This window comes from Tasmannia lanceolata, unplaced genomic scaffold (genome assembly GCF_043159265.1).
Source record: "Tasmannia lanceolata isolate RefF3 unplaced genomic scaffold, GAP_Taslan_0.1 ptg000025l, whole genome shotgun sequence".
NCBI classification, from domain to species: Eukaryota; Viridiplantae; Streptophyta; class Magnoliopsida; order Canellales; family Winteraceae; genus Tasmannia; species Tasmannia lanceolata.
In genome coordinates, this window is record NW_027518702.1 from 14,132,427 (window position 1) to 14,155,518 (window position 23,092).

Below are 23,092 nucleotides of genomic sequence, written 5' to 3' on the forward strand. Positions count from 1 at the left end.
ATGAAGTAACTGCATTGGAAAATCAAGGCAGCGGAAAATTACAATACAGAGGCAATTTCAGTGCTCCAAAATACTCCCATCAGTCACTTCCCATTCTAATTTCAATAGCATTTCCAAGAACACTAGGCCATGAAATTTGGTTGCCATGAAAAATATTTTTCCTTAAGCCTCTTTATTGGTTTTTTTTTTCTGGATTTTCTTTGTCTACTGTTTGTTTCACATACAGAGTAACTTTCTTTGTCAATATAACAACATTGGAAGAAAAAAAATGCACCAAAAAATTATAATACAGAGCAAATTTCACTGCTCCAAAATACCCCCTCTATACTTCATCATCACTAAGCATCACAGTCAAAAGCGAATACTTGACGCGGAGCGAGATCTTACCCTGCTCGACAAGAAGGCGGGCCCCGGACACAACCCAGTACCCGGGCGTGTCCTGTGGGCCCCTCGCCATCTCTGTGGGGTCCACAAACTTAAGCAACTTTGGCTCCCTAATGGGCACGGGCGGCCCACCAGGATACACAGCTGAATTGATGTTAACATCGGCGGGCCTTGGGGGAGGCTTTTGAACAGTGGTAAATTGCCCGCTCATCAACATTGAGATGAATCCGGACTTAGGACCGGATGCATGGGGCCCGACCCACTCAGAGTTTTTTACCACAGTGCCTCCCAAAACGGATGCGAAACGGAGGCTTAAGAAGAGGATTTTTTTCAGGCCAAAGTTTCCTACTTGTAACTGAGCACTTGTGACTATTGAGAGGTCCTCGTCGGATTCTACTGGGGCTGTGCATATGTGGGAAAAGTTTTTCCATTGGACTGGCTCATAGTACTTTCGGTCATAGAATGAACGGGGAAAGTTTTTTCCATTGGGGTCGTTACAGAGTTGGAAAAAATTTGGGAGAGAGGAGAGATGCTGAAGATGGATGGCTAATCGGTTGCTTCTCTTTCCTTCAAGATAGAGTCGGAGGCCCGTTACCGGCCTCATGCCCACATCCACCTGCAAAAGAATTGATCCAAAGGGGGGAAATTAGGAGAGAGTTTGATCATATGATTTATACGATTCATGCGATTTAACTTAATTAAGTTATGTATAAAAAGCTTACCCACCAAAAAAAGTTTTGTATAAAAGAAAATATAGTGCATGTGCCTAAGGATATTACTTGAGGAGGGAGACGACTATAATAAGGACAACATTTTAGCAAATGGGCAAGGGCAGAAAAATAAGGAAGAGAATTTTGTAAATGTCCAATGCTTCACACCAAAACATTTCACACATCACTATTTTACTCTGATTTGTGGACACACACACGGAGTGTCGGACACGGCAAACCCTCAAACTTTAGAAACGGGGACACGGCAAAAATAGAAAGTATATGTAAGCATGATTTGTGGATATGGATTTGTGTGTCCAGTTTCGACATGGATACGAGTTGTCTAAATGAGGTAAACACAATATTCAATAAAAAACATAATGTCACACATGACACGGTACAAAAACATGTCCACACACCCACATTAAGTCTAACACTTCCAGCAATACAAGCAAAAGTGTCCAAAGGAGTGTCGACATGTGTAGACACGGGTGTCGTGTCGGACACGGCAGGACACGTGAGCCGACAGTAAATTCGAAGTGTCGGCCAAATCATAGCTATTTTAGCTGGTTCTGGTTGGTTCTTTACATTTCTTTTCTAATGGTAAGGTAATTATCCTATGCATCTTATATTGGAAAATTAGGTTCAATGACACTAGAGTCTTAGATCACTGATTCAAACTACATAATAAATAATGAGAATTACGCATAGATGACTCACAATTCCGATATAGGAGAACACATTGATCCCTAGTCAGTAAGTTATACTCAAATTAGGCATCAAGAATCATGATCTAGAAAAAAGTTGAACTTTAAAAAAAAAATATTCCTTAAATGCCACTTAAATTAATTACATTGGACAGTAAATTTCTTCTTGAAAAAAACGTCCTTTAACTCAAAGTGTGATGCTTTTTTCCACAACAAAATTATCTTTCGTATTCTAATGAAAATTGCCTTTTAACTCAAATTGTTATGGTTTTTTCCACAACAAAATCATCTTTCGTATTCTAATGAAAATTGCCTTAAATCACAATTGCAATTAAAAAAATATATTCCTTAAATGCCACTTAAATTAATATACATTGGACGGTAAATTTCTTCTTGAAAAAAACGTCCTTTATAACTCAAATTGTTATGGTTTTTTCCACAACAAAATCATCTTTTGTATTCTAATGAAAATTACAATTGCATTTATTATGAATAAAATGAGACTAAAAATTATTGGATGAAAGAATCATGACTTGAGAATTTAATTGAAGGACAATTTTATCAACAAAAGTTTGGTGTAATACTAAGGAACCTTTTGAAGATATTTTCAAATCTTTTTTTTTGGCGGTGTGTGTGTGTGTGTGTGTGTGTGTGTGTGTGTGTGGTGGTGGTGGTGGTGGTGGGGGCAAGCTTCTTGGAATGGTATTCCCTCTAAAGAGATATGTCACAAATTGTAGGTTGAATAGCATATTTACTAACTTTCTGGAGATGCTACAGTGTAAGTTGAATAGTAGATTGACTAGTGTTAAGTTGAATAGCAAATTGTAACTTGAATGCTACAGTCTTAAGCATAGCTGGAAGACATTATGGCCAAAGGCATGAAGGCGTTACCGGATTGGTGTTAATGTAGAGCTTGGGACCCATAAAGCTGAACTGGAGATATGCACTCCTTGGCTGCTTCCGCTGGGGGGCGAGGGGAAGCTCGCTGAACATTGGTGCCCATTGCCTTGGTAGCTGGAACTCTAAAAACTGATAGAGTTGTTCACTTGGCGGCTTATCTGCAAGCAGAAGAGGAAGGTTTATGACCCTCAATCAGAAAAACAACAAAGTTTTACAAAATTGATTGAAACCCCAACTGGTTGAAACAGGGAGTAGATCAACTCGCTTGAATTGTCCGGTTCCTTATGAATCCCTCAAAAAGAACATTTTTCTGATTCGTCCTTGTCTTCACTTCCGTTTTTCTGCCACCATGCATGCACACAAGCACGAGACTGATATCGGCACAAACATGTTTTTTTAGTGAGACGAAGTTGCCTTGTCTTATATGGTTTATGCAGCTGTCAAAGGTTGCTGAGAGCTTTCTGGAATTGTAACCAGCTGCTTAAAACATATAAGACTATGATTTAGCCAACACTTCGAATTTATTGACGACACAAGTGTCTTCCCATGCCCGACACGACACGAGTGTCCACCTGTGTCGACACTCCTTTGGACACTTTTAAATGTGTTGCTAGGAGTGTTAGAGTTAATGTGGGCGTGTAGACACGTATTTGTTTAATAATCAATAATTTTATATGTATGTACATGTCACCGTTTCTTGATTTTTAGATGTTGCCATGTCAAACAGCTCATATTCGTGTCGAATCTCGACACACAATTCGTGTATCGACAAATTATGATTATATATAATTTCTATTTTAGCCGTGTCCACGTTTCTAAATTTTGAGGGTTCGCCGTGTCCGACACTCCGTGTCAGTGTCGCCACGCGACACTCGTGTCCGTGTCCACAAATCATACATATAAGACAAGGTGATGTTGATGCATTATCAAAAAAAAAAAGTTATGCCGAATCAGTATATATAATATTTAGGCAACTGATATATGGGCAACAATGTTTTGATAATGGGACGAAGCCACTTTGTTTTACATTGTCTGATTGGCTGCTGAGAGCTTTTTGGGAATTGTAATAGCCTTTTACAGCAGTTTAAAACATGTAAAACAAGGCGAGTTCGTCCCATTACCAAAATATGGTCCATGAATATCAGTAGCCCATATTTAACAAGCGCGTGCAATCACGCATGTGTGTGTGAAGTAATAATTTATTTTAATGACATCCGTGTTGTAATAGGTTTTGTTATAGTTACACAGCTTGGTACGGAAAAGTAAGTTTAAAGGCCTCAAAAGCAATACGCTTCACAGCTGAGTGACTCTAAATTCAAGACTTCCATAGAAACAATAATTTTGAACATATTTAGAGTAAATGCACAGGCCGGGGATAAGGTTTTGGAGTAAAGAAAAGGACCATGAGCACTGATAAATGAATATTTGAGCAATGGGGCATTCACAGAAGGATAATTCGACTTTGTGGGTCCAAGTTGCCCTCACATGTGCCCCATACATACTGTAGGCTGATCAACAGCGCTGAGCACCCTGAGTATGGTGCTCTTGAATCCAGGAATTAAAATAAGAAAAGGCCACTAATCATACTTACAACGTAGATAAAGATTGATGGCATGGCTCAAGAATCCACTCCCAGGAATCCCATTCAAGAGAGACGTAATAGGAACGAAGGACATTGAGATTGCATCAGGATGAAGCTGAACAGTTTCTAACCAATCATAATGTCGTATGTTGTTGTTATTATTGATTCCCCCTGTCCTCTTGTAGATGCCTTTGATGTCCTGCAATAAAATTTTAAAAGACAATGCAAATGAGAGTAGAACCATTGAAGAAGAGAACTCGAACAAGGATATTAAGAATATTATATAGTTATTTACCTCCTTGTTCGCGGAAGACCTAGTTGGGCTGGAACCCGCAAACCTCAACCGGTGTTCCCTGATATCAAACTGCACAGAAATTACTGCAGTGGGTTAAGAGAGCTCCACAAGAAAGATAATAGCATGCCAATTTTTACTTTCCCTTTAACAGAGCTCCACAAGAAAGTTGATGAATATTTTTTGCTTTTCAATGAAATGTTTAATCTTTAGAATTTTACAACATGATTTCTTGTGCCCAAATAAGAGTAGATCTATGTTTCAAGCATATTATTAGGTTGCCATTTCAAAAAAAAAAGCATATTATTAGGTTAGATCTATCCATGAATATTCTAGATCTAGTGTTTTCTCTTTTATTTCATCTCAACCTTTTTTCTACTTTAAGTTAGGTCTATGCATGAATATTCTAGATCTAGTGTTTTCTATTTTATTTTATCTCAACCTCCTTTATTTTTTCAACTTTTGCAAAAAAAAAATGTAAGTATAAAAACTAATTAGATTGATAATTGTGTGTATACTTGATCATGCTACACATACATACATACATACATACATACATACATACATATATATATATATATGTGTGTGTGTGTGTGTGTGTGTGTGTGTGTGTATGACTTCGCATTTTCGCAATGTATAGTTGTCTCATGGAAAACTGGATTAGAAGCAATGGAGATGGCAGATTGACTGTTATAAATGTATTCAAACCCCTGGAAACAAAATTCAAAATAAGAGATATTAGATAGGGATATCTCGAGTTGCTATGATTCTATGACACTAATTATCCTATATCCCCCAATGTTAGCAGCAAACTCCATATTTGTCCACCATAGAACACAAGAGCCTCAGCTCATCATATAAAAAAGTCAATAAGCATAGAAAGAAATATCCTTTCTATATAACCTAAAAACTACCAAATAAAGATTCGTAAATTATAACAGATAGATGAAATCAACACACATACCTTATCCTTCCCATATGTTTCTTCTGAATCCACACCATACTGTCCATTTGCATCTAGAAATCTCCTATCTGCCATCTCCTTTAACCTTTTCTGAACTTCGGCCGGTTGAAGGTTTGATGAGTGGTTCTGCCTCATATAAATTACATCCTTCCCTCCCATCTTCACACCCACAATAATATGTGTTCCGAACCTATCAATAAAACTGGAAGAAAAACAGAACACCATATCAAAATATAATAAGGATTTCCAAATAGAGACAAAGAATGAAAACATCTAATAAAGATGGGATGCGAGTGAAACCGGTTCAGTATGCACCAATCAAATAGCTATACACAGGGTATCAAATATCAACAATATTGAATTAGAATCTCATGCAAATAATTATTAAAACTTACTCCTTTTTTATGAATGATAAAAGTAAATTTATTCAAGAAATGGTAACAGTACACAGAAAACTAGGACGAGAAGTCCCCCAAATCATAATACAAAAACAGAGAACAGAAAAGAGAAGCCAATCAAGAAGTGACTACAAGCTTCCCCGTGTTATAAGCGAATTGTCTCTCAAACCTAAGATGTGATGACCTAGTATCCAGTAGTGTGATGCCCTAGAACTTTTATCCCTTCTCTTTTTTCAATCTATTGAGCAAATAGCTACATATTTTCTCTTTCTTCAACATATTCAAAGTTGAAGAATACACAAAAAACTAGGACTCCCCCAAATCACAATACAAAAATAGAGAACAAAAAAGAGCATCCAATCAAGAAGTGACTGCAAGCTTCCCCGTGTTATAAGCAAATTGTCTCCCAAACCTAAGATGTGATGACCTAGTATCCAGTAGTGTCATGCCCTAGAACTTTTATCCCTTCTCTTTTTTCTATCTATTGAGGTAATACCCACATATTTTCTCTTTCTTCTACATATTCAAATTTGAAGAATGCCCCTGTTTTTTTGTGATTCTGATTTCTAAAGTTCCCATGGATTGTTGGGTTTACTATATTCATCTTGATGATCATATTGAACGGATATTATATTAAATCTGATGGCCGGATTGATCAACATTGTTTTTTATGTTTTCCTAATAATCATAAGCAAAATGCCTAGGATGTTCACATTTGAAACATCAAACATGTAAACATTCTACAGTATAGACATATCTTTTGCTTTCTGAAATATTTAAGGGCAAAACCACAAAAGTACCATATTCTGTACAAAAATAAGTAATGGAAAGGTATACAATACATGCACAAAATGGAAAATAGATAAACAAATATGTGTACGCGTCCTACAGCATGCACAAACTCGCTGGAATGAAATTGATATTCCAGACATACTGGTTTCCTGCTTGAATACCTCCATTAGATGAGACAGAAGGCAATGATGCGACTTCTGCAAAATCATACCTACATCCAAAGAATGTGCTCATTTTTCCCAACTTTTATCCCTTTTGACATTAAGGGCATTCTATGGAATGATACAGTCGCACAGTGGACCTCAAACTAACCAGTGTAGCTCAACAGACACTACAATCAACCACAACAGCCACTACAACCAATCACTACAATAATTTATCAGCCCCTATCACACAAATATACACAGAGAGACCTGCACGAATGAATTCACATGCGGGGAGAGAGAGAGAGAGAGAGAGAGAGAGAGAGAGAGAGAGAGATTCCTTTTTATGAGTTCCTGATAAAGTATGGACAGGCACATGGTGTTTAACCAATGCCACAATAGAAAGATATCAAGTTCATGCATATGTGGCTTCATTTAGATGTTAGTGTTACAAAGGAAGTTGTGTCTTTTTCTTTTAATTTATTAATTATGATCGTAATGTTACACAAGAAGACACTCAATAATTTCAAGCCTTTTGTAGATTGCATAGCTTACCAATTTTGAAGATTGGTATTTAGTTACCACCACTGGTTCAGCCATAAAAACTATGAATGAAATCCATAACATTAGCAAACTGAGGAAATAGGTTATCAGCTATTTATGATATAAATACGCCTAAGATTTGATGTGTTGCTTCATCTTTACAATTAAAAAAATTCCACAAAGATCATTAAGTGAAGAGACTAATATATGAAATAAAGAAGTACAAGAGCGGGTGAACTTCATCTACAGATTGATGAACTTTTCCAACTGACCCAGAACAGAAGTGCTGTGGACACCAAAATAAAAAATTAATGTTCAACCATGGTGAAAATGTAGGCACTGACATCACTTTATTTGTAGAGATATGTACAAGAGCAGGATCTCACCTAGCTAAAGCGGCAGGATCCCATGATGATGGAACTGCTTCTTTAACATGATCACCCAACACTATTTGGGACTTTGATAATGCAACAGTGTAGAGTGTAATGAACCACCCATCGAAGGCAAGAGTTTTAGTGCTGGCAGCATCGTTCTGCCAGCAACCTGAAAGCTCGAACATATTATTGAACATGCCAGAGGGTATTTTACCAGACAATGATAGTTCCTGGTTGAATTGCTCAGACATCTGAAAAAAAAAAAAAAAAAGCCATGAGACAAAATTAGAACAGAATCTAGGCTCCTTTTGGGCCTTGATACATGCTTTTGTATTCCAATAATGAAATTTAAAAAGGTGGATCATGACAAGTTCCCCTTCTCTCACCTAATCAACTATAATGACCATAGTTACCGTAAGCACCAATAAAAAGGAGCAAGAAAGTAAGACAACTTTTGGAACCTGGATGTCATAAATACTGCAATGAGGTTGTCATTCTATCAAATAATTGCTCACTTACTGTGATATTATTGCATTATTCATGGCATTGTAAGTCCAAATGAAGCCTAAGCTTTATTATGACCCAATCATATAGAAAATGAGTTTTTGTCTCAGTATATAGTAAAGATGCATGACCTTGGGTAGAAACAGTGAGGAAAAACTTGAGGGCTAGGGACAAAATAGAGAACATGACCTTGGATAGGAGAGAATGGAAGAAAATGATCCATGTAGACGAACCCAACTAGTGTCAGGATTAGACTTAGTCAATTTGAGCTGGGTAGATCCTTTCACCTTCTTCATGAAAATTTTCTAAAGGATTCATTAGCGGACCCCAACTAGTTTGGGACAAAGGCTTAGAGGAGTTGAGCTGAGTTTATATTGTAAAGATGCATGCAACTGTAACTTAACCAGATCTCATTGGAAGATGATTGGCTTGAAGTTATTGCCTTGAAGACAGAGCCTTACATCTCAACCATCAGTTATCACTTGCATTGTGAACTAAAAAACAGAAAAAGAGCTGAGAATATTTTGGTACATTTTTTTTCATTGTGGTATAAGATCAGAGAATCTCAAAGAAAATCAAAGGGATTTTTACTGATTAGTCCTACATGGCAAAATAATTGCTTATTAGTCCCAAAGAAAAGCATATTATATTATTAGTCCTACTTTAAGAAAATATTTGCTAAAAGGTCCCTAAAACTCACCTACGTCAATTTTCTCCGTTAAAAATTCTAATATGGCAAATTTACCCCCCAACCCATTAATTTGTTTAAGCATTTTTTTTATTTCCCTTCCATTACTTTCAGAAAAAAAAAACTAGGAAATAAGCAAAATATTATCTCTTCCAATATTCTCTTCGAAAATCCTTCAACAAAAAAATCATTTTAGGAATTAAATAAATTGAAAATCTCTCTAAAATATTAAATAAGGTCGTAATAAAGTAAGAAATTTTTCTTTCTAACTTTTCCAGACTTAAATAACTTGCAATCCAACCAAGACAGGAATTTCTTGGAAAAGTTAGAAACGATAAATATTCCTAAAATTTCTTACTTTATTCCGACCCTATTTAATATTTTAGAGAGATTTTCAATTTATTTAATTCTGGAAAAGTTAGAAACGAAATTTTTTCCTAAAATTTCTTACTTTATTCCGACCTTATTTAATATTTTAGAGAGATTTTCAATTTATTTAATTCCTAAAATGATTTTTTTGTTGAAGGATTTTCGAAGAGAATATTGGAAGAGATAATCTTTTGATTATTTCCTAGTTTTTTCTGAAAATAATGGAAGGGAAATCAAAAAATGCTAAAACAGATTAAATGGGTTGGGGGGTAAATTTGCCATATTAGAATTTTTAACGGAGAAAATTGACATAGGTGAGTTTTAGGGACTTTTTAGCAAATATTTTCTAAAAGTAGGACTAATAAGATAATATGCTTTTCTTAGGGACTAATAAGCAATTATTTTGCCATGTATGGACTAATCAGCAAAAATCCCAAAAGCAAATTATGTACTATTTTGCAGGAAAAACAAAAGCAGCCTAGTGCACACTAGATAAGTTAACAGGAAGTAAATCCAGAGATAGGACAAAATCAGGATCAATACGACACACCAACAAATCTTCTAAAACTTATTCCTCTTATACAAAGGATCATAGGAAAAACCAAACTTTCTTAAATAAAATGTCAAGAATCAAAGAGAACAAACTTCCTAACAAATGATCAAGGTTTTAAATTTCGGTTTCGGTTTCGGTCATCAACGAAACAGAAACATTTCGGTTTCAGTACGAAATTTTGGCTGAAATCTTATCTTAAAAGAATCTCATTATTCTTTTCTTTTATGCAAGTGGAGTTGAATTTTGATAGGGTTTCTATCGAAATGAACTTTGCCTTTTTTTATTTGAAAAGTTGCAGATTTCACTTATTTCTACTGAAATTTCAGGTGAAATCTGGTACTTTTTCAAAACCAAGTGAATTTCATTTTGGTAACAGCTGAAATCGAAAATTTTCGGCTAAAATTTAAAATTATGCAAGTAATAGCAGGTGTACCTAGGAATTTAAACAGCAAAACAGATATGATAAGTATATATACCTGTTTAAAGGAGAGAACATCAGACCTAAACCGCATCCTTTCGCCTTTATCACATGTTATCGATTTCGGAACATTAGAAATCGGAATGCCACCTGGAATAACAATATCTCGACCCTGATCGCCATCAAGATCAATCAAGCGTGAATCTATAGAATTCTTCTTACAGCACTTAAGCCTAAGATCTATGTTGATATCATATCCCTGCCCAATCGACTGAATCGCAGTCTCCGCAGCTTTTACCGGAGACAGAGAAACCTTATGTTCCAACATTCCTCTCTATTTTCTCCTTGAATTACAAGACTACGTTCTGTATAATAAACATTTTTTTCTGAAACTACTAAAGAATTGCAGTCTCAAAACTTAATTTTGTTTGGGACTTGCAGAGAATAACATAGTTTTCATGCCAATTGTCTAAAATGCAGAGCGAAAACACCGATTTTCTCCAAATTTACAATAGATTACAAAAATCAGGTCTGAAAACCGTCAAAGCTATAGCTGCCAGGCAATTACATGTAATCAAAGCACCGAAACCCTAGATTTCCTGAAATTCTAGAAGGAGAAACAGAAAACACCCGATTTTTCTCCGAATTTAACGTAGAGCACAAAAATCAGGTCTAAAAACTGTAAAAATCGCAGCTTCCAGGCAATTACAAGTAATTGAAGAACCGAAACCCTAGATTTCCTGAAATTCTCAAAGGAGCCACATTAAACACCATACAACGCAAACAAAAACCCCGATTTTTCTCTGAATTTATAGTATACTACAAAAATCGAGTCTAAAACCAGTCAAAGCCCTAGCTTCCACGCAATTACAAGTAATCAAAAAAACGAAACCCTAGATTTCCTGGAATTCTCAGAGGAGAAACAGATAACACGCTAATAAGCATACAAAAACCCTCATTTTTCATGGATTTAAAGTAGAGTTGAAAAATCAAGTCTAAAGCGAGTCAAAACCCTACCTTCCCGGTAGTTACACGTACTCTTAATATCCAAACGAGAAAAGTACGGAAAGGGGGGGGGGGGGGGACGGGCGGGGGGGTGATGTTTGGAGTAATTAAGGATTGCATGCACCTATTAAAACAAGAACAAAAAACAGGCTGATCTTCAAAATTGGGTTGGAAAAAGGCCCCGATACCCTTCCGACATTGACAGAAACGTCATGCAACTTTCTTTTTCAATACTGTAAATTTGCGCGCTTCACGAGGCTTCTTTTGGTTCGTTTGAATGCGTAATTGAACCGAAAAACCTTGGATTCGTTTCTATCTTGGCCGTCGGAAATAACTAGAGACGGATGGATGCTTGACACGTGTTAAAAAACTTTTTGAACCATGACTACCTAAAGTCAATTATTGTCTTTTCTCACTTCTCTTTTAACTTAGAACGGTAACATTATTGAATACGTCTCTTCTGGCTTTGGTTCGTTTCTATCTTGTCACTTTCTTTTGGTCATTACTTCTGTTTTGGTTTATAGCTGTAACGTTATTGAATACGCCTATTTTGGCTTAGAACGGCGATGTTATTGAATATTTTATTATTTCTCACGCCTCTTTTGGCTGTGAACGCCGTCGGATTCAGGAGTACACCGCCGGAATATTAAAGGGTACGTCGACCGAAATAGGGTGTACGCCGGCGTAAATAATGAGTACGCCGGCATAAATAATGGGGACCAACAGAGAAGGGAAAAGATTCTAAGCCAAAAGAGAAATAATGGGTACGCCGATAGAAATAATGGGGTACGCCGGCGGAAAGCGTAAATAATGGGATAAGATTGTGTAAATAATGATGACCAAAAAAGAGGGGAAAAGATTCTAAGCCAAAAGAGAAATAATGGGTACGCCGATGGAAATAATGGGGTACGCCGGCGGAAAGCGTAAATAATGGGGTAAGATTGTGTAAATAATGATGATCAAAAGAAAGGGGAAAAAATTCTAAGCCAAAAGACAAATAATGGGTACGCCGATGTAAATAATGGGGTACCCCGGCGTAAATAATGGAGACCAATAGAGAAGGAAAAAGATTATAAGCCAAAAGAGATGTATTCAGTAACGTTACCGTTCTAAGCCAAAAGAGAAGTGAGAAAAGATAACGCTGCTCACTAAAGTATTCAATAACGTTAGCGTTTCAAAAAGTTTAAGTTTTCCAACACGTGTCAAGCATCCATCCATCTCTAGTTATTTTCAACGGCCGAGATAGAAACGAACCCAAGGTTCTTTCTGTTCAAATACACATTCAAACAACCCAAAAAATCCTGATGAAGCGTGCCAATTTAATAGGCAGTAATAAAAAGGAGGAGTCTGTCTTTTGACCACCCGATTTTGAAGATTAGCCCGTGTTTCTTTCTTGTTCTAAAAGTACATGTAATCCATAATTTTCCCAAACATGAGCCTTTGTACCGTACTTTTCTCAACCCAAACCTTAGAATTGCTAGAATTGACCTAAGAAAATGAAACATCGGACTTCTGATTTGGCCAAAATCCGGATTGGTAGCGAATTATCAGAAACCGTGGGACAAGAACCCTATATTTTCGTGCCATTAAAAAAAAAACCCAGATTTTCGTCGCTTCCCACGTTTTTCAATTTATAGCCGTCGTAAAAAAAACGATCTAAGTGGAGATGACTTTATGATTTTGCCCTTGGAAGATTATAAAATTAATGAGGTAAAACCTGGTTTTGGTTGAAATTTCCGGTTTTTTTTAGTCTTCTTTTGTAAATGTATGAGTAATGGACAAAGAGAGAGTCAAAGCCGAATTTCTCCTCTTTCCGCGTTGGATTCTTTTCTATGTTTTCTCTTTGTTTTCTATTCAACGCGTTTCTGCTTTGGCTACGCCGTATGCCAAACGGGAGATATATTCGGCCCATTTTCTTCCCAAGGCCAGCCCTCCCTCTACAGATAGATGGCCCAAGTAAGAAAAAGGGGCAACTGTATCATTTACCAAAACTAATTAGCGCAATGATAAATTCCCACCCCCTGGAGTACGCATACGCATCCCTTATAACGTGCAGATTTAGCAAAGTTCCGTGTTGGGAAACAAAACACGGGAGAAATTTAGAAAAACAAAACACTGGAGAAATTTAGAAAGAGGCCTTTATCCCTGTTTGGTATAGAAAGGCTTTATCCTAGAAAAGTAGTTCTGACAGATGCTTGTTACCTAGAAAAGAAAAATGAACACTCCACTTACCCTATGTTGAGTGAGGCTGGGAGTGGGATAGATAAGATGGGTCTGAGTAAGAAGAGAGTAAGAAGAGCCTGGAAAACACTATTTCCAGAGGTTTTAGTCACTTCTCACACTCTACTTGATCATTTGTTCCCTCTCAAGTATGTGCTTCTCCCACCCACACTAACCCACTCTCACCTCTTGATGGGACCAAGACTGTGAGCTGCTACATGATGTTATAGGAGATTGTTGATCATGATTTCACATACATACCCCTTGTGCCCCCATCTCCAACCATAGTCTTATGAGAAGTGATATATTCAGTTATTCACCCCCTTTGTCCTCCCAAAGCCACCCCCACTTGGCTCTAATGCATTAATGACTATTCTTTTTACACTATAAGGCGTTGGTCATGGAAGAAAAGGGGGTGAATATATCATTTCCCATTGCATATTCATGTCTCCATTTGGGACACCCAAAATTGATTGTCACCATTATTCCCAATGGTATGGGCAGCCTAGGCATTCCCCCATGTAAAATAAAATTATTCTCAGTTTGTTTATAGAGTCTCTAATGATTTTCTTTCTTACCAACTCTCCTCCCCCCGCCCCCCACGCCAAATTTGATATCTACATAGGACCATCCTCACTAGTCAATAGTGGAGTGCTCTCTTAGTTTCCAAACTAGAATGACTTGCAGCAAAATTTGACTCCCAACACATGACCTCACTCAAAAGTGCATCCCAGTGCACGAGGCTCAAACAATCAAGGAGGGCTTGGGGTGAATAAAAAAAGGGAAAGGGTGGCCAATTATAGGAAGGACTTTTTCATAATTTCAAAAACGGATTTAAGGGGTATTTTAGTGATTTTAAAAATATACGTATTCAGGCTATTTCCTTCTAAATCAGTCACAATATGTCGCTATAAATTGATTTATTTGCTATACATTGTAATGTATGTCATACACCGATAAAATATTAGGCTCTGTTTCTTTCGACGTAAAATGGGCATAGAAACAAAGTTTACTACCATTTTGACATTTAAAAAAGGGAGACGGTTTTTTCACACGCCGTGTAGGATTATATGCCCCCCTTTTAACGTGATTTGACGTAAAAAGCGTTCAAGCCTTCCACAATTCACTTTAAAAGGGGGGCGCATAATCCTTTAGAGGGGGGGGATCATATCCCTTAAAACATGAGCATAAAATTTGGTTTACGTCCATTTTTACATCGAAAGAAACGTAGCTTTAATGAAATAAAATTTTACTTGGGATTGGAAATGTATCATGATAAATTGGTTTTATAATGTCTATACATTGTAATATATAGAACGGGTGATTGTGTGCGTCCATAGGGATTAGTCCCGCCCTGAAATGGCATGGGGATACCCTATGTCATCAAATGAAATATTCTAATATATAGATAATATAAAGGGAAATGATATATTCGCCCGTTTTTTTTACTTTTGACAAACCCCTCTAGTGTAAAAAAGGGTAGTCATGAATTCACTAGATCGGGCTGTCCCAAGTAGAAAAGGGGCGAATGTATCACTTCACTGTGATAAAAAAAAACCTATAAAATATCCACTTTTTTATTACTTTTTTGTTTGGCTTCATATCAATCTTTCTACTTTGATTTTCTGTGGTAGAATAAAAAACTAAGAAAGTTATGAATTGCTTATTTATTGCTAATTTTACATTATATGACAGATTTCAGGATCTATGAGAAATGATTTTTGAACTACTTATTTATATTGTATTATACTATATATAAGGGAAAAGGTGAAAGTTGGTGGTGGAATCTCTATGTGCGGCGGAAGCTAGTTTGTGCGAAAAATAAAAAAAAATTGATTCCAACCAATCAAACCAAGATCTTAGTTACTAGATTCATATTGGTGATGAATTGGAATTACAAAGCATAAGAAATCTTACAATTTGATTATCCTTGCTTGATAATTGCTGCTTGATCTACTCCCTTCTATGTGTGCTCGGTGTTTCTCAATCCCGAACTCCTATTGAAGTCGAAGCAGTGGATTCTACTACATGCTTGGATGAAGAAGGAAGAAGAACACTTTGGGTTCAAACTCAACTTGAAATTCCAATAGCTAGTTGGTTTCCAAAACTAGAAAACCAACTAGAACTAAAAGTAGAACTAGGATGTAACTAGAACTGAACTAGAATACTAAAAGAGAGAGAGAGAGAGTGTTGGAGAGGGGTTGGATGAATTACTCCAAGGGAAATTTTCATGTGGTTTTAGGGCTGAGAATTTGTCCACCCCATAACCCTAAATTTTCATGTGGTTACTGGTTAGGGCTGATAATTCGTCCACCCCATAACCCTTTTTTATAAATCTCCCATGGGACTTTGTTTCCCACTAAGAATTCCTCTTAATTTTTGAAATTGTGTGCAATTACAATTATATCCCCCACCATGTTTCTAATTCAAGAATAAGCAAGGGTAAAAATGATTTTTACACGGGGTGGAAGTGTGTAGAAGCTATCTAAATTCAAGTTCCAAGACATTCTCTAACTCTGCTTTCCCTTTAGAATTCCAACCAATAGGAGTTCACCATTCTTGTAGATAATAAAATTTCACTTAAATCGAAACCAATAGGATTCAAATATTAATTAAGCACATACATAATCAATCATTTAAGTTACATCCAATAGGATTTAAGCTTTTTTAACTTAAACCCTCCTCCCCAAAATAAAATTAATAATAGCCTCTGTCCCCACATTACCCTTTAATTCTTCCCTATAGATGAAATTTTATAGGGAAATGATTTCAGCACAGCTATGTTTTGATACAAGACGCTCATATATCTTGTATTTTAGCATTTAATTGTCAGTGAGTGCTTTTTGGGGACAGTAAAAACCCTTTTAGAGCTCTTTAAATATAAATGACAAGAAACATGAGCGTCTTGTATCAAAACATGTGCGTGTTGAAATCATTTCCCTTTTTAAATCATGTAAGCCCCAATCTATCTATATCTATAAATCTGAATGTGGTAAGTTTAAGAACGCTTGAATTCCTTTATTTAAAAAACGTCTTTTTTAAAAGATAATACTGCAAGGAATTCCGAAAGTTACTCTTTCCAAATTACATGGCATGTTTCATAATGCCTTAATCAATAAATTATCGATATTTATATTGTTGATAATTTATCTTTGACTGATTTGGTTAGACGACCCATCTTATTTTTCTCCATTACCGTCTCAAATAAGTTTCATATTCCTAAGGAAGAGTCAAAACCCAAACGACACTTCTCCTTCTCTCTATCTCAACGGATACGCCCCGTGCATTGCACGGGACTGCAATAAGTTGAACCAAACCGTCCATTTGATGGGCCACAACAGAAATTGGTTTTGCCCAAAAAAAATTTCCACTGGATGATCATAGCCCTCAGATCTATAGAGGAACTGCATATTTAGGGCATAAGCTATAGATTTGAGGGTTAGGATCATCCTATGGAAATGATATTTAGGGCACAACCTATACACATTGTGGCCCATCAAATGGACGATTTGGATCATCCTATCGCGTGGGCCGCACTATACGGGTTTATACCATAGTCATCTCTCCTTTCAAATCGCACATAGGTTGAGTTGGAGCCCACTATTTGAACCGTCATGATTAGCCTAGGATGGCGTACTCCTTTACACCCGGCGTACATTAGCCTCAACCATAACAAAGCCTATATATATATACCTCCACCCCGCAAATCGAAACAAAAAAACAAGAGAGAGATGTCCAGATCTTTAACCAACGTTATAACCCTAGAAAATCCCTCTTCTGCTTCTTCTTCTTCTCAACAACAATCGATCGTTCTGAGACTCTCTCGAAGACCTTCAAAGAAAAAAGTAACATGGGAAGAAGGAACAATCGATAACGAGTTTCTCCAAAAGAAGAGCTCCAAAAAGTGCTGTGTTTTCCACAAGGATAAGCCCTTTGACGATGATGATAGTGATCATGGTGATGATCTCGATCATTGCAAAACCAACGGCCACGATCATACCTCCAAGATCGACGGTGCCGGCACCAGTGGCTGCTGTTCTTCCTCATGACATTGATCGATCCGTCAATCTGTGTCAATGTAAGTTGTAAATTTTGTTTTGTTTTTTCAGATCTGTTTGTTTATTTATGATATGTATTTGATTTGGGTTGTTTAGGTGTTTCTGATTTGCTTTCCTTTTCCTGTTTCCCTTCCTAAAGGATTTGTACGATGTGATAAAATACGGTTTAAAATTTTGCGTTTTAGGGTTCGGCCAGGGCCGAAACAAAATTCACGTTTTTTTTCGAAAACACTGAAACAAAATTCATTTTGAGTCGTTTTTTACCAAAAATTTCACTGAATTTTTGTTTTCACCTCTATTTATAAGATTTCCACCCAAATTTTATAGATACAGAAAATTTTCACCGAATTTTACAAGATTTCAGCCAAAATTTCCATTGAAACCATAGTTTTAAATTTCGGCCTAAGTATTTCGATTTTGGTCCAAATCTACACCGAAAGTACATTGAATCATCGTTTATTTACATGATTTCGGTGAATTTGAAAGATTTCTACTGAAATTTCCACCGAAATTTTGGTGCAAACCCGGAGGCTCGTGGTTAACTACTGGAACTCTAGGAGCTTATGGGATATAAATCTTCACAATTACATAGCCAAACCGTAAATAGAAAAAAATCAGAACTAGATAAATGACGGCAATAGAAAATTAATGAGATTATACGCCAAGCGAAATAGCATGCAACCATCACTAATATAAAAATAAAGCAATTAATAGATCCAAGAATAAGTGGTAAAATTCTGCAGAAATCTGTCCGCAACGAAAAAGAGGGTATGTAGAGCCCAAATACTAAACTACGGGTGTAGGGACATATCTCTAAACAAGTAATATAAAGGTGGGAACAATCCTAGGGTGAAAGAAAGGCTAAAAACAAGGGATTAGAGCTGAAATAACTTGGAAAAATCTCACCGGGGTTATAGCAGTCCTTTCACTTCAGAATCTTTTGAGAGATGCCCCAAGAAAAGCGGTGGAGAAGTTCGTTGGCTTGATCCATACCCAAGGTAGCGGCAACTCCCAAAAAGGACGTGTGAAATAGGGAAGAAAGAATGGGGCAAACAAGGAGAAGGAATGTAGATCAAGAAGAGTAGTAAAGGAAGCAAAGAAAAGAAGAAAAGATAGGAAAATAGATGGTTTCCGAATAAAGATAAGAAAAGGAAGCAAAAATTCAAAAAAATAAGATGGTTTCCGAAGAAACCAACAAAACACCCATTTAATAATCTTCGATGGAAAACGGTTTCTGCTCGGTTCGTGGAAAAGAAGAAATCAAGTGAACATGCCCTAAGTGACTCGAGTGATTTTATTACAAAAAGACCATAATACCCCACTTAAAATCACTCCAATAACACTCTTGAGATTAATTAAGAGACTCTTTCAAAGCTCTTGATGGGCCCCATCTTTCTAGCTAAGTCCTTCATTCTAGTGAAGCATGATCCTCATCACTTCCTCATTTCCTACAAATCCCAAGAAACCCTTCCCTTTTTGGTTACTAACTTAAGCCCTGCAAAACTGGCGTGCATGTGTTTTTTTAGCATGATAACAGTGACTGCATTTCATGGAAGTTCTCAGTTGGTGCATTTTTACACAAAACCTAACTTGAAAATTGGTGCATGTTAGCAATTCTCTTCTAAACATCAAAATCAACAAAACCTCCCAAACCTTACCGTTCTCTCTCTCTCTCTCTCTCTCTCTCTCTCTCTCTCTCTCTCTCTCTCTCTCCCATTTTTGAATTATTTCTTCAACCTTTGTTCCAATCCTATTTATTTTCCTCTCATTCTCCATATTTCTGATTTCTTCTCTCATATCTTCCTCAGCATCATTTTTAGTCCATTTCTTCTTCTCCTATGTTTTCTCAACTTGTCACCATTAAACTTTCTCACAACAACTTCCTCTTGTGGAAGGGTCAAATCGTAGTCACCCATCATTTGTGCTTTAGGACTACTCGACTTTGCCACCTTGGCATTCTGGTTAAGATATTGAGGTCTACATTGTGTCTGCATAATTGTCATCGTTGTCATTGTTGTATGACTAACTCACTGACACGAGCTCCAGTGTCCTTCATAATTTATTTTTACTCTTTAATTTCATCTGTAATAAAAATACTGAGTCCTCTGTGTGTTATAGTTGTAAGGTCGGTAAGTGTAGTGAACTTCCATTTTCTATTCATAATAACATTAAACCCTCCTTTTCATTTCAGGTAATTCATTCTAACATCTAAGTTCCACCCCCTATTGCTTCTCGATCTATATCCCATTTTTATATTATATTCTTGTTTTACTAATTTGGGACAAAGGCTTAGTTGAGTTGAGTTGAATTGAGTATTGTTGACTCTTGTTTTACTGATATATGTTGGAGAAAATAAATATTATGTTTTTTATAATTATCAATCGAACCTTATTGTCATGTTTGAGGTTGATTTTAGTAACTGGAAAGTCCAGTTCATTACCATACAATATCAGTGGCTGCATGTTCTCAAAATCCCTTCATGTATTCTTTGCTTATTCCTTTTACTCAATAGTGATACATTTCCAACTTAACTTCTTCTGTTTTTGAAAGGTTCCAACTTAACTTCTGGTTGGCATTTTCAACATTTTGTTAACCACAAAATAAGGAAGGAGAGATTGAAGAGGATGTTAATCACAGAATAAGAGCAGGTTGGTTGAAGTGGAAGCATGCTTCAAGAGTTCTGCGCGATTGTAAAATATCTACTAAGTTGTAGTGAAAGTTTTATAAGATAGCTGTGAGGCCAGCCATGCTCTACGGCTCAGAATGTTGGGCCACCAAGAAGCAACATGTGCATAAGATGAGTGTAGTAGAGATGCAAATGCTTAGATGGATGCGCGGCCACACAAGGTTAGATCGAATTAAAAATGAAGACATCCGTAAAAAGGTGGGGGTGGCACAAATTGAGGAGAAGATGAGAGAGCATTGCTTAAGATGGTTTGTGCATATCCAACGTAGGCCTTTGGATGCTCCAGTGAGAAGAAGTGATTCGTGCCAAGTTGATGGAGTAAAAAGAAGTAGGGGCAAACCCAAAACAACTTGGGTAGAAACAGTGAGGAAAGACTTGAGGGCTCAGAACATAACATAGAACATGACCCTGGATAGGATAGAATGGAAGACAATGATCTATGTGGACCAACCCAACTCGTGTCAGGATTATACTTAGTCAATTTGAGCCGGGTAGATCCTTCCACCTTCTTAATGAAAATTTTCTAAAGGATTCATTAGCCGACCCCAACTAGTTTGGGACAAAGGCTTAGTTGAGTTGAGTTGAGTTGTTAAATGTTTTAACAGATGCCAGTCAGATGGTTCTTGATTTGATTATATCCTATTTTCTTCTCGTCCACAATAATTGCATTGCATTTAATCTCTAAGCCTTCGCAGAACCTCAAACCCTTGGTTCCAGTCCACATCAGTCATGGTTCACCAAGATGCTTGATTTTGGCATTTTTAACACAAATGTGGAAGACAAAGATTCAAGTAGAAAATGATAGGAAAAAGATTCTCTTAACCGTTACAGATTTGTAGTGGTTCCATAGATTGGAGAATTGATCATTACAATGCATGTTCATGCGGGGTATGCTTTGATTCTTGAGGCATACACTTGAGAAAATGAGGCATAAGCTTCATCAAATATACACACATCTATATGCGCTTTGAGACAAAATCCTATGCACATCACTTTGAAGCTAATTTCATTTCAGATTTCAAAACCATGGCCTGGTTAGATTTTATTTGCAATTTAATCGCCTCCAAATCTTTAATAACTAGATACTTGACAGGCCTCAGAAAACGTATTCAACACAATACTACTGATACTGTTAGCCGATACTACACGGGTTCTTCTATTTGTCAAATTAGGTTATCTACTTGGTCGATAAGCTTATCTACTCAAATTAGGTTATCACTTTTCCGGTTTGTTTATTAGTATTGTATATTAAAAGTTTGAACTTTTGAGTATATAAGCCTTGTTAAGCAGTTTGTTAAATAATTGGTTCTTTAAGTTAGATCTAGTCAAATTTTCTAATTTTAGCTTACAGTGTCATATTACGTGGTACATGATAACGTTTTATATGTCTATCCTTCCCGTGTCCTAGATTTCAGAAAATGCAGTCAATTGTCTGCTCCCCAATTCTCTCCATATCATTTATCCTTGTCAACATGTAAAAGTTTCTCGCCTGCAGGTTTTCAGGTCCATTTTGTTGCTGGAACAGCTTCAAATATATCATGGTGACCATGGCTTCTGTTCTCTCTAATGCCCTTGGTCTGTTCATGAATCTAGTGGAAACCATTTGCTTCATTCAGGCCTCTGTCATTTGCAAAGCAGTGTATGTATTCTAGACACATGTTTTCAGATTGTTGGAATTTGGAACTCTTCTGATGCTAAAGGTTCTTATGGTACTATTTGTTTTACTAAGATGCTGAAAGGCATTCTTGTAGTATGAAAAGGTGAGTTTTACTAAAATGAAATTTGTTAGTAGTATGAGAAGGCCTTTGTCCCTTGACAAGATGTGAATTTTAGAAAACTTGTTTCAGATTGTTGTTATTATTGTTCCTTTGATGTTTTAAGCCATATAGTTGTACTATATGTGTACTAAGGGCCGGTATTGGAGGGTTTATTTGTGATGCAAATGGTGTTGTTTTCATGTCCTTCTCGGGACCGGCAGGCTTTTGTGATGCTAATGAAGCGGAACGAAGGCCCTTTTATTCTGCTCTAAGATGGTATGTGGAACGTAACTTGGGTCCTCTCATCATTGAAGGAGACTCGATGAATGCGTTAGCTTGGGCATCCGACAAGTCCAACGGACCTTGGAAACTTGAAGACATCCCCGCTGAAATATGGGATTTGGTTCGTGTCATTTGCCCCAAAATACAGCATATGAGAAGGTCGGCCAATGAAATGACTGATCGACTTGCTAAGGATGGGTCGATCTGCTTCCGTGGCGGCGGTGCTTAGTACCCATCTCGATGGTGTAGTATTATAGCCTCTTGATTTTGCATGTTTACACCTTGGGATTTTACGCTCTATATATCTTAGGCTTTTAGTCTTACTTAATTGTACTGCGATCTTGTTATTTTCTCTTTTGGGGTCGGCTAGTTCCCCACAAGTTGTTACTCATCAGATGAGCTCAAGAGGTGGGAGCCTTTATGTGGGGCTGGCTTGTATGGGAACATTGACGCAGGGGCGTATAGCGGTAACAGAGGCTCTGATGGGTCGCAAAATTGCTTTAGGATTGGAAGTTGATAAGAGGTAACAAAAGAGGGATAAGTGACTGTTTTCGTGGGTTATATGGGTGAAAACAACAGGCAAGGCTAATGATTTTCTAGGTTCCAAATTGGGTATTAACTAAAGGGAATATGAGCAGTTTTGGCAAGGAGTTGTACGGCTGAGTTTTGGGATGACTATGGGCTGAAATATAGGTGAAAAGGACTGGTTTGAGGGGATTTTAATGAGCTGGGTTTTAATCGGATAAGTACTGAAAGAACTTCA

The 23,092-nt window shown here is 36.9% G+C and overlaps 1 protein-coding gene and 1 long non-coding RNA gene across 2 annotated transcripts; one reads left to right on the forward strand and one right to left on the reverse strand.

Moving 5' to 3' along the window:
- Positions 1–135: 135 nt before the first annotated feature.
- On the reverse strand, positions 136–11,403 carry LOC143857725 (MACPF domain-containing protein At4g24290-like). Its single transcript, XM_077368183.1, has 7 exons — positions 10,380–11,403; positions 7,802–8,040; positions 5,540–5,741; positions 4,579–4,647; positions 4,293–4,482; positions 2,693–2,859; positions 136–1,000 (listed from the first exon to the last, which is right to left on the reverse strand). The coding sequence occupies exons 1-7, from the start codon at positions 10,647–10,649 to the stop codon at positions 323–325; spliced, it is 1,815 nt and encodes a 604-aa protein (XP_077224298.1). The 5' UTR covers positions 10,650–11,403; the 3' UTR covers positions 136–322.
- Positions 11,404–17,262: 5,859 nt separating this feature from the next.
- Positions 17,263–22,174, forward strand: LOC143857688 (uncharacterized). Its single transcript, XR_013238734.1, has 2 exons — positions 17,263–17,624; positions 21,786–22,174. It is a non-coding gene; the product is annotated as an uncharacterized LOC143857688 (long non-coding RNA).
- The last annotated feature ends 918 nt before the right edge of the window (positions 22,175–23,092 follow it).

Excerpts from the sequence above, each read along its gene's own strand:
- LOC143857725 (XM_077368183.1), bottom strand. The coding sequence starts at position 10,649 with ATGTTGGAACATAAGGTTTCTCTGTCTCCGGTAAAAGCTGCGGAGACT. Across the intron at positions 8,041-10,379 it reads ATGTTCTCTCCTTTAAACAG|ATGTCTGAGCAATTCAACCA; the intron begins GTATATATACTT and ends TTTTTTTTTCAG. Across the intron at positions 2,860-4,292 it reads CATCAATCTTTATCTACGTT|ATAAGCCGCCAAGTGAACAA; the intron begins GTAAGTATGATT and ends TTCTGCTTGCAG.